Source organism: Liolophura sinensis, chromosome 13 (assembly GCF_032854445.1).
Source record: "Liolophura sinensis isolate JHLJ2023 chromosome 13, CUHK_Ljap_v2, whole genome shotgun sequence".
NCBI classification, from domain to species: domain Eukaryota; kingdom Metazoa; phylum Mollusca; class Polyplacophora; order Chitonida; family Chitonidae; genus Liolophura; species Liolophura sinensis.
The window spans coordinates 7,864,096-7,877,036 of NC_088307.1; the positions used below are offsets into that span (position 1 = coordinate 7,864,096).

Below are 12,941 nucleotides of genomic sequence, written 5' to 3' on the forward strand. Positions count from 1 at the left end.
ACAGAAGGACGGCTACAGGAACGGATGAGCGGGTAAAAGGGCGGACCGCTAAACGGACGGGCGGCTAAACGGACGGGCGGCTAAACGGATGGACGGGTAGACGGACGGACGGGCGGGCGGCTAGACGGACTGACGGACAGATAGACAGGCGGATGACTTTTAAGTATCTCCTACATTTAACTTCTGAGGAAATTTTAGTATTTCAGTGGTGACCCCAAAAGGATACATATGTAAAATAAATGAGAGTGGGGTAAATAAACATTAACAACCATTTCTTTATCAAATAGTTTAAGATGGCTTGGTGAAATAATACTGTAGGGTCTACCTTTAAAAATGATCTCAAAACACGCTGTAAGCAATTATGACTCTTCCTAGAAACCTGATTTGATTGATGTTTTACGTCACACTCAAGAATATTTCACTTACACAACGGCAGTTTTTACAACATCGGTGTAACGTCCTTATAAAACACATGAAAATGTTTTTGTAAGTTTGACAGATCTATCGCAAGACTCTATCGCAAAGTGTCGATATAACTCTAAAGTGTCGATATATCAGCTCTCTGCAATATCAAGATTCATGTTTATATGATAAGTGCTAGAAGGACGGACGGATAGACGGGCCTTCGGATACACAGACTGGCGGATAGACGGACGGGCGGATGGACATGCGGGTGGATATTCGGGCGGATAGACGGACGGGGCGGGCGGATAGGTGGTCGGGCGGCTTTTAAGTATCTCCTAGATTTGGTGTTTGGGAAAATTTTAGCATTTCAATTGTGACCTCCGGCCGTACGTGGGAAGGTCTGTCAACAACCTGCGGATGGTCGTGGGTTTCCCCCAGGCTGCGCCCGGTTTCCACCCACCATAATTCTGGCGGCCGTCATATAAGTGAAATATTCTTGAGTACGGCGTAAAACATCAATCAAATAAAATGAATAAATAAATCAATTGTGTTCTCATAAACATACATATACCGATATCCGAAAGTACCTCTCATGTTCAGCAGTAAAACAGAAGAAAGTGGAGAAAACAAACGTTCCGAATCATCTCTTTATCAAATTGTTTAAACTGGCTGGGTGAAATAATACTGTACTATTAAAATGATCTCAAAACAAGCTGTAAGCCATTATAACTCTGCCTGGGTTCAGTGTCTCTAATATGGATCAGAACGTGGATTTGATTAATTTTTGATTTGATTGGTGTTTTTATGTCGCACTCAAGAATATTTCATTTATACAAGGGCAGGTTTTACAACGTCGACGTAACATCCCTATAATACAGGTGTAAGTGTTTTTGTGAATATGACAGCCAAGTGTCCATATATAAGCTCTGTGTTTTGACAAGATTTTTGAGGATTGGACTTCAACATTATGAATTAGAAAAAGTGTTCTAACTTCATTTTCCACGCAACAATGTGAACTTCAGACATTTTAATGCGTAGAGCCTGTGTTGTAATGTGTGGCGTGTAACCATCTAACTAATAATCTCGTACATTTAGCTTCTGGGGAAATTTTACCATTTCAATTGTTACCCCACAAAGACACATATAGCGGATTCGAAAGTACTTGTCATATTTAGCAATAAAATAGAAGAAGGTGGAGATTATAAACCATAAGAACCATCTCTTTATCAAACAGTTGAAATTGGCTTGGTGAACTAATACTGTAGGGCCTTCTTTTAAAATCATCTCAAAACAAGCCGTAAGCAATTATAACTCTGCCTAGGTTCAGTGTCTCTAATATGGATCAAAGCGTGGATTTGATTGGTATTTTTCGTCGCACTCAAGAATGTTTCATTTATACGGCGACAGCCTTTACAACGTCGACGTAATATCCCTATAGTACAGGTGTAAGTGTGTTTGTGAATATGACGGAATGTAGACTATATGACAGCCCAAAGTGTCGATATATCAGCTCTCTGCTATGGCAAGATTCATGCCCAAATGCTAAGCGCATTTGGGGATACAGCTTAGAACAGAACACAGGGGCATATCACGACGGCTACAGGGAGGTATGGGTGGATAGCAGGACGGCCACAGGGAAGGGCGGATAGACGGACGGACGGCAAGAAGGACGGGCTAACTGACGGACGGGTGGAATGATGGACGGGCGAAATGACGGGCAGGCGGAATGACGGGCAGGCGGAATGACGGACGGGCAGACGGACCGGCGGATGACTTTTAAGTATCTCCTACATTTAGCTTCTGGGAAAATTTTAGCATATAAGTAGCGACTCCTGAAAGACACATATATCTCCTCATATGCACTTCTCATATTTAGCCACACAATAGAGGAAAGTGGAGAAAATAAACATTCAGAACCATTACTTTATCAAATAGTTTAAACTGGCTTGGTGTAATAATACTGTACTACTATTACTACTAAAGGATCTCAAAGCACGCTGTAATCAATTATGAATCTAATATGGATCAAACAGGGACTTGATTAATTTTGATTGCATGGGTGTTTTACACAGTGCTCAAGGATATTTCACTTATTCGACGGTGGGCTTTACAACGTCGAGGTACTGTCCTAATAACACAGGTGTAAGTGTTATCCTATCTATACGGTTTCACAGTCTGCTTCATATTTATTCATATTTTCTATAATTCATTCTGGCACATCGACCATTTTACAGCCAGGCAAAGACAATCTAACATAATAGGAGATAAATTATCATTTTATATCCAGAGAACTATGAAAAATTAATGTTACTTTTATGAAAACGTTTACTATTATTTTGAAGTAAGTTCATATGATTTTTTTTCTCACGATCTTTTTCAGTTTGCAAAGTTTGGTCAACCAACTTGTAGTCTCTGATCTCGCTAATACGCAAAGATATTTCAAAAACGCTACAAAGAAGGGGACATTGACATGGTTTTACTTCCACGAACCAGTGATAATCGGTAGCTCTATCACTGTACCAAGAAAAGCTGCAACCAAGCCCGTCAGAGCGGGATTGGTTAACGCAGTCTTTAAAGCCGTGTGCTATAGAAAACATTAAATCATTAAACACTCCAACCAGATCAAAGAGTAAAATAACACATATTGAAAGAAATTGTAGAAAGCGATGTGAGTAATTTCAGTGCATGAACTCAGCTGTTAACTTACCAACACAAAATGTCGTTTCTCCGTCCCACTGTTGATTTGTCCGGCAGATTCGTTCGTAGGATCCTTTTATAGAGTAATTCTCATTACAATAAAAGAACACCCTGTCCCCGATCTGCCGACTATTCCCCGAGCGATATCCGTTCTCTGGATGAGGCAGTTCGGGACATTGAAATACTGAAACACAACGTAACAATCCCAATGGTAGCCGACATACAGATTTATTTATTAGTTAAGGGTTTTATTACCTAATTTGTTGACTGATATAACAGATAGGTTAACTGATTCCTTTGGTTGATGGATTTCTTCATTATTTCATTGGTAAGTCACTGCTGTTTGGCACCACTAAAGAAACCGGTTGTGTTGAAGCCACAATTTCACTGGAGTAATGAACCTCCTTCGCTCCCCTTGTCAGCACAGAAAAGCAATAATACAGAAATCAAAATAATTAACCAGGGGTAAATTGTGATGAGTACTTTGGGGTAAATCTTTTATGACGAACTCGTAAACAATCATCTAACCCAAATTACTTCTCCCAAAATGCAATTAACAATATCTAGTCAAACAAAATTACAAGAAACCATTTGGTTCAATTTAAATTATAATATGCTTAAATATTAATTGAAGTACAGCTGCAACTGGAAGGCGGTCCAACAGCTAAGTTTCTTATTAAATGCAGTATTGCTTTACACAATTATACAATAAAACCTGTCAACTCAAAAAATGTTTTATTCAGGTACTGTCTCCTCTGGTAAATAGATATTCTAGCGTTATCTACACTGTACGCTAAATGTCCTGTGACAAGGTAGGCTTACTTTCAGTCCTCCCAAATAACAGTTCAAACTACCACTGACTATTACTCAAACAGACAACGTCTGGCTATCTCGCAGAGCAAATTATGCTGTAATTCCACTGGAACCATACAACAGGTACACTCCCACAATGAAATGGATACATGGGATATGAGTGTTGATACACATTTTGATTGCATATAGAACGTGATACCTCTCCGACCGTAAGTGGGAAGGCCTGTCAGTAACCTGCGGATGGTCGTGGTTTTCCCCGGGCTCTGCCCGGTTTCCTCCCACCATAATGCTGGCCACCGTCGTGTAAGTGATATATTCTTGAGTACGGCGAAAAACACCAATCAAATAAATAAATAGAACGTGATAAGGCGGCAAGGAACAAAGGAAGACACACAAATTTCCTTTTTGAACACTTTTGTTTCGAACGTCCAGAGTGATCATTGGTAGACCGGCTGACGAGACAAAGCTCAACAAATATTACTGTATACATACAGTAATTTTGAAAAATTTACGAGATAGTCAAATAAATATACAAAAACATAACATTAACAATGGAATCAGTTTGAATGCAATAAAATGTCATAGAAGTAGGCTAATTTTGTACACTCCAAACAAAGATTAACATATGTTTTAATTGTTTATGATTAATATGTCGAAATCCTGTCACAGACGACAATAGGTTGTTGGTTTTCTACAATTTTAAGGAATCCTTCGTAACTGGTTCCTTGTTCTCAAGTTGTTGATGTTCTCTAAACTACTTTTTCAAGAAAATGATCAAATCCAAGGCTAGAAAAGACAGGCTGGCATTGTCAGATGTAAGTTTAAAAGACGAGAAGAGAAATTCTCGTTAAATGTTTATATTCAGACCAATGTATGGGAATAATTTCAGAGTTTAAGATAAAATAAGTCTGAATACAGTAAAATGTTATACTCGTTTTATTTTTAAAATACTATCCAACTTTCATAATACGAAAACTGGCCAAATTGTAGCTATTGTAAAGGCCAACACCAATATGCAACAGAGCAGCCAAATTTGTACACAAAGGAAAAGTTCCTTCCAGCCCAGCCAGGACCAGATACGAAAACACGACATCTTTGAGCATTTGGTTACAGAACACATCACAGCTAGAGATCATTTTCAGCTCAAAGAGAACCAACACCAGTGTCCCTGGCAGTAAAGGGTATAACTTGCACTGTGTGAACAAAGCCTCTGAATCCCCAAGACAACGTGTCAACGTGTCTCCGTTCCACTCTTTGGTTTCCTTGTCAGGTTAGCGCATGGCGTAACATTCTAACCAAATTCCCCGAGCTAACGAACTGCTATTCCATAGTTGTTTAATATGTTCTAAAATGCTGATACAAAGCTGCAACAAAAGCATTATAAAATGGCTTAGAACTAGCGACACAGACCTTGTGTTACAGAAGGAGTGGGCCGTGGTCTACAGGTTTTCTCTCAATCGTTAGGACACGCTTCCGTGGCCGTTTGTGCAGACAACGACGCTCGTGTGGCCGTTTGTGCAGACAACGACGCTCGTGTGGCTGTTTGTGCAGACACCGACGCTCGTTTGGCCGTTTGTGCAGACAACGACGCTCGCGTGGCCGTTTGTGCAGGTTACTTTTCCATTTCACCGATGCCGTGAATTACAAACTCCGTCAATAACTTGCCCAACTTCGGTCTCATTAGTTTCCAACAACCATGAAAGTGACCACTATTCTATGAGTCAAAGAAATTCCCGAGGAAGACGTTAAGCCACATTGAAATAAATAAATTTGCTTACACTAAACAAGGAAAACAGGAGGCCCTTATCAGTTCGACCAGAACAGATACCGATAACAGCTGTAGAAAAGTGTGCAGCAAACTACAATGTGGTAGTAGTGCTGGTGACTTAAAAGTATGACGTTAAGCCACCATGAAGTAAATAAACTGGGTTACAGATTCGATAAAAGAATGGAAGCCCCAATGCAAGCTGTAGAAAAGTGTGCAATAGACTGCAATGTGGCAGTAGAGCTGATGACTTACAAACACAGCTTGTGGTTTCACCGCTCCATTCTTGGTTTGCCTGGCAGACTCGTTCTTTGGAGCCATGTAGGGTGTAGCCCTGGTTGCATTGAAAGCTGACTGTGCCTCCGACTTGCCTACGATACACGATGCGACGCCCATTCTCAGGCGTAGGCACTTCGGAACATTGCGATACTGAAACAGAACGAAACAAAATGTATCGACAAAACCACTGATTAATCATTATATATATATATATATATATATATATATATATACATATATATATATATATATATCTCTCTCTATCTCTTTTTTTTTTGTACGCCACAGCAATCTAGGCTGTGGGAAAACAGGACCAAATCTGTCCGCGGTATATAAAACATACCTACATCCTTACCGACAGGACCAGCCCATCATTATATGACTAAAACGTCACAACCGGCAGACAGATAGAGCCAGGACAGACACAAGAAACAAATATCCATTAAAATTAACAGTAAAACCTCCGCCTCAGAATAGGCGGAACTGCTGAAAACGTGAAGTTATGACACCAGGTCACGAAAAATTGCCAGATTAAAATTGGACAACGGGCCTGCCGTTCCGCAGAACGCAAAGAATAGAATTGCGACACCAGGTGGTCTTTCTTTCCGAGCCTGCGATGCCGTTCAAAAACAGTCAGCAAGTGGTACTGCAGGTCCCTGTGGAAAAGGCTGGGCACCACCTTAAGATGGTCGATCACGTGATTGTGTGCTACCACGTAGCACCGATGCCTCCAAATTGACCAGATACAAAGAAACACCTGATCTCTGACGACCGGTTTCAATGAAGGCGGCACTTGTCTCAAGTCCCCCCCACAACACATCTTTCAGGCTGAACGAATGAATGAATGAATGATTATGGCTTAACGCCACATCGGCAATATTTCAGCCATATCGTGGCGAGAACAAGGTGAAAACAAGAGACGGTTAAGGTTTTCGATATGATAATATGAACATCAAAAGTAAAATAAAAAGTACAGACATGTTTAAAATCGCATAAAAGAAAAAATAAGAGTTAAAACTCGAAAACCAGGCTTATATATTACATGTATCAATCTATATGTATATAAATGTTTATATATAGATATTTATGACAATTAAAATTTATATTTTATGATATAGGCCAATGGCCTTCAAAAAATTTATGACAACATCGCCAGCGATGCTGTCAAATAAATCATATATAGAATTGACTGTGTAGAACCTTTGCCGAACATGGGCAAAGTCTACACAGTCAACCAGAATATGTTTGATGCCATATTGAGCATCACATCCAACACACTCGGGAGCACTGCTCCCATCCAAGATGAAATTGTGTGTTAGACGAGAATGTCCAATACGGCATCTGGTTAAAACGACTTGGTCTCTACGAGACATATCAAGTGTATATGAATTAAAGCCAATGACCGGATGAATGACATGCAGTTTATTGTAAACCTGCAGATCCCATTCACCCTGCCAAAGGCGACGAATATATTTAAGAATATTAGACTTAAAATCATTATATGGTATTTTAACTTTCGACAAAGGTTTAGTAAGGGCAGCTTTGGCCTCCCTGTCCACGACTGTGTTTCCATGGATACCAACATGACTTGGTATCCAACAGAATACAATATCTTTACCTCTTTTAATTAGTTTTCGGTGTATGGCTAATATTTCGAAGATCAACGGATTTTTAAATTTATTATTCTGTATTGCCAAAAGGCTGGAAAGCGAGTCAGTGCATATCACAGCCCTCTGAGCATGCCCAGAAGAGACATATGATAAGGCCAGGAGTATAGCCCTGGCCTCTGCAGAAAAGATTGAAGACGAGGATGGAAGACGAAGAGAAGCAACTCGCTGCTCTAAGACAGCTGCAGCTGCAACCCTGTCCCCATCCTTTGACCCATCAGTATATATAAATTTATAATCCGAATATTTAGCCTTAATTTCAGCAAAACCTTGTTGAATTATAAGAGGATTTGTATTTGATTTATTATATTTACGTAGATCAAATATTAGTTTAGGTTGTGGAAAAAGCCATGGTGGGGACTCCGGAAAAGACACCTGAGCTATGTCCCCAAGTTTAATGTTGGCTTCCACAATATGGTCCCTAACACGAACACCGGACGAAGGGATCTTGTTAGAACACTTATTATATTTGTCTACATATGATGGATTGAAAACACAGTCGTAGGCAGGGTTTGTTGGATAAGCTTTAAGCTTTGCAGCATATTGAAGGCTCAGTTTTACACGCCTGTGATGTAAAGAAGGCTCATTAGCCTCTACGTATAAACTTTCTACTGGTGAGGTTCTAAAAGCACCAAGGCTGAGCCTCAAACCTTGATGATGGACCGGATCCAACATTTTAGTATACGACTTCCTAGCGGAACCATAAATGATGGATCCATAGTCCAATTTAGACCTCACCAGAGAACGATATAAATTAAGTAAAACTGATCGGTCAGCACCCCAATCGGTGCTAGACACGACCTTAATTATATCGAGAGCCTTTGTACATTTAGCTTTAAGCATTTTAATATGAGGTATAAATGATAATTTTCTATCGAATATAACCCCTAAAAATTTATTTTCTCCAACAATTTTTACTGGTTTACCACAAAAATTAAGTTCAGGGTCAAGATGGAATTTCCGTTTATTACAAAAATGCATACCGACGGTTTTAGATGTTGAAAATCTAAAACCATTGGCAACTGCCCATTTCTCGATCTTATTGAGACAAAGCTGCAGTTGCCGCTCGATGTTATTCATATTTTTAGCACGGTAGCATATCAGGAAATCATCTACGTATAAAGAACCCTCAGTGCCAGATGTCAACGTTTTAGCTAAGCTATTAATTTTTATGCTGAACAGTGTTGGCGAAAGAATACTGCCCTGGGGAACACCCATCTCCTGCTCATGCGAATCAGAAAGAGTGGGCCCCACCCGTACCTTAAACTGACGATCAGATAGAAATTCGGATATAAATGATGGTAAGCGGCCTTTAAGACCCATATCAGAAAGGTCCTTTAAAATACCATATTTCCATGTGGTGTCGTAGGCCTTCTCAAGGTCAAAAAATATCGACACCACATGTTCATTATTAATAAAACCGTCACGAATAAAAGTTTCGAAACGGACAAGGTGATCTAAAGTAGATCGACCTTGACGAAAACCACATTGTATATTAGATAGTAACTTGTTGGTTTCAAGAAACCAAACAAGCCTATCATTTACCATCCGTTCCATAGTCTTACAGACGCAGCTGGTAAGAGCTATGGGACGGTAATTATTTGGATCAGTATGATCCTTACCCAGTTTAGGGACTGGGATAATACACGCCTCCCTCCAAGTCGGCGGAAAATTACCAGTTTGCCAAATGTCATTAAGTAAATCTAAGAGAGTCTCAAGTGGCTCAGATGGTAAATGATTCAGAAGCTTATAATATATATTATCAGGGCCACACGCAGTATCGTGTGCCTTTATAAGAGAAGTTTTAAGTTCCTCAATTGAAAAACGACGATTATAATCTTCTAAATTCTTAGAAGAAAAAGGCAATTTAAATTTCTCCTTATGTTTTTTAATACGTCGAAACTCAGAAGTGTAATTCTCAGAAGAAGATTTCTGAGATATTGTTTCAGCTATTTTATTCGCTATTTCAGATGGCGATGTTAATAGGGTATCGCCATCTTTTAAATGCTGAATTTTGGCTTTGTTGTTTTTGCCCTTAAGCTTCTGAACCATGTTCCAGACCTTACGCATGGGTGTTTTTGACGTAATGCCCGAAACAAAGTTCCGCCAACAAGAACGTCTCTTAGACTTAATTAATCGGCGAGCCTTAGCTCCGAATATACGGACCTGGTTTAAATTATTATTATCAGGACAATGATTAAATCTGCGCTCGGCCTTTTTGCGATCCTTTATGGCTTTGCGACAGTCATCGTCGTACCAGGGTTTACTTTTGGATATGGGATTTGTCGAGGTCTTAGGTATGGTTCTATCAGCTGCTGTTAATATAAGTTCATTAAATTTTAAAAGAGGATCTTCTGCAGCATTGAGATTCTCTGGAGTGATGTCAGCCTCACAGAACATCTCAAATGCGATCCAATCTGCTTTATCGAATTTCCACCTAGCTACACGTTCTAAAGAATTAGAAGTGATATGTTCTAGGATTATAGGAAAATGGTCACTACCACAAAGATCGTCATGCACCCTCCAAGAAAAATCAAGGAAAAGTGATGGATCTGTAATAGTGAGATCGATAGCAGAATAAGCGCCGTTACCTGGATGTAAATAGGTATTAGAACCATCATTGAAATAACACAGTTCTTCGTTAGATAAGAAGTTTTCTACTATCTTGCCCTTATCATTTATGTTGTTACTGCCCCATAGGGGGTTATGGGAATTAAAATCTCCCATAAGTATAAAAGGTGTTGGCAACTGTTCTTTTAAATTATTTAACTGCAAAGCTGACAAAGAAATGTTCGGGGGAATATACACTGAACATAATGTGATTGTTTCACATAGTGAAACACGAACGGCCACAGCCTGAAGCTCTGTATCCAGAGCAACAGGGCTGTGAATAATATTGTTATTGACGAAGATAGAGGAGCCGCCTGCAGCTCGATCTTCTTCATTCGAGTACGTACTGTATAGTGAGTAATTTTTAAGAGTTATTTTGTCAGATGTCTTCAGGTGAGTTTCCTGAAGACACAGGGCAATAGGATTTAATGATTGAACAAGCTGTGTTATTTCAATAAAATTTACCTTCAGGCCTCGACAATTCCACTGTATAATTTTGTCGTATATCGCCATTATGGAGGGAGACGTATAGGAGATTTTGCTTTATGTTTTGATCGAGGACGACCCTTTCGTGGAGATCGGCTGGAAGATCTCCCTGATGCGGGTGATATATCCATCACCTCCGCATCTGATGTTGAAGGACCAACGTCCTCCAACGAACCAAACTTATTAAAAGTTTGTATAGGATCCCTAGTGGCCTTAGAGGGACGCTCTGTGGGGCCACTAGGTTTATTAGTTATTTTATTATTATTTTGTGATTGACTTTTGGACTTATTTTTGTCATTTTTAGGGCAATTGGGCTCAGCTGGTTTACCAGGGTGTTCTATACTATTTACTGTTTTTATTTGTTCTTTTGAAGGAGTTTGAGTTGAGGAAGAACTAAATGAAGGTTGAGATGGAAGTTGCACAGAAACATAACTAGGTTTGTCGTTTCCAATGGGCCAAGTCCAAGAGGTTTGAGTAGCAACAGTTGCTACTCGCTTGACCACATTGGCAAACGAAGTCGGTAGAGAAGTATTAGAAAGTGAGGCTAATTTCCGGGCGTCCTGATAGGAGATATTGTTTTTAATTTTTAAGTTGATAATTTGCTTTTCCTTAACGAAAAGCGGACAGTCCCTTGAGGAGGCCATGTGATCTCCACTGCAGTTGCAACACTTAACTGTGTTGCTGCAGTCGAAACCCTCATGGCCGTCACTGCCGCATCTGAAGCAAATGAGTTTGTTCTTGCATTGTCCCTTGCCATGACCAAATCGTTGGCAATTAAAACAACGTGTAGGATTGGGGATATATAAATCCACATTAACCCTATACGGGCCAACGTAGATATGAGATGGAAGTGAGGTAGTGTTAAAGGTAAGCAGGTATGTATTAAGTTTAAAGAGGTTACCAGATTTCTTCGTAACGAAGCGTTTCACTCTGGTAACACCCTGTGAATTTAGTTCTTGGCAGATTTCTTCCTCAGTCAGGTCAGCTATATCACCATCCCTGTCACGAATGATTCCCTGACAGCTGTTCAGGGAATGGTGAGGGGATGTGAAAACAGATATGTCAGATATTTTATTTAATTTAAGTAAATTTTTTGACTGTTGTTGCCGGAAACATTCAATGAGAATGTCTCCGGATCTAAGTTTTTTAACGTTTTTTAAAGTTCCAGCTGTGCCCTGGAGAGCCCTCTGCAAAAGAAACGGGTGAATTTTTGAAGCCGGCTTTTGTTCACTCTTAGTTGAGAGAACAATAAAAGCCGGCCAACTGCTCTGTTCGTTATCCAGTGAGTCAGACAACTTCCTCTTTTTATCAGCACTTAAAAACAAAGTCGGCTGAGAGGAAGATTTATTAGCTATATTCGAAATATTTAAAGTAGGTTTTAATGTAGACATGACATATAGATATAAATTTCACCCCATATGTTCCCCACCCACCACGGAGTGCCAACAAGGGCGATGCCTGAACCTGGGAATACCCGGCAGGAAAGACACCAAGGATTCCATATGAGGTATACTCGAACAGATTGATTTATACCAAAGGTTAAATTCAATCTACTCGATTGACCCATGAGCCACCGCCTCAAAACGTAGTCCCGCAAACGATATTTCAGAAATAACATTTGTTCGCTAAATGATGTGCTGTTATTGAAGCAATTGGGACCACGCAGAGGCAAGACATGACCAAGCCGATTGATCGGACCGGGCCCATCCGACCTCCCGTCTCTCTCCAAGTAAGGGCCAAAGTGGCGTGTTGGGCGTGAGGATCTCGCAAGACCAACACGCCCTCAGCCACCAGGATCCCGTCCTCGTAGATTACGGGTCGCAACCCACGGCAAACAGGTCGCTCCCCGGTTGCCTCTCACACAACCGGGAAGATGTGAGCCTATTATATTCACCGGGCTCACACAGGAGAGCTCTAGGTTAGTCGACTTTTACGACAAGCTTGCCTAGAGGGCTGAGGTCCTATTCTTATCACCCCGGAAACCCCACGGGGGCAGGCTGAACGAGAACCCTCGTCCAAGCAGGCGGCCAATTGTCCGTTCCAACATCTGCCACATGCTGAACGCAACCGGGCAATGCCACACAAGGTGTTCTACGGTCTCGTCCTGAGACGAGCACAAAGGACAGTCGGCAGATGCAGACAGTCCTGCTCGGACTAACTTATGCCCGACCCACCACTGTGTGTGCCACAGTAGCCAAACAGCCTCCTTAGCTCGGTTG

The 12,941-nt window shown here is 40.6% G+C and overlaps 1 protein-coding gene across 2 annotated transcripts in view; it reads right to left on the reverse strand.

Annotated features, from left to right (window-relative positions):
* The window catches only part of LOC135480330 (sushi, von Willebrand factor type A, EGF and pentraxin domain-containing protein 1-like), a 79,615-nt gene that overhangs the window by 11,257 nt on the left and 55,417 nt on the right, over positions 1 to 12,941 (reverse strand). For both annotated transcript variants that reach the window (XR_010445925.1, XM_064760151.1), the window contains 2 exons: positions 5,936 to 6,109; positions 3,113 to 3,286 (listed from right to left, as the gene is read on the reverse strand). Coding sequence is in view for 1 of the 2 variants with exons in the window: in XM_064760151.1 (XP_064616221.1) it covers positions 3,113 to 3,286; positions 5,936 to 6,109 (348 nt within the window). In the remaining variant the exon portion in view is untranslated. The remainder of the gene's footprint in view (positions 1 to 3,112; positions 3,287 to 5,935; positions 6,110 to 12,941) is intronic.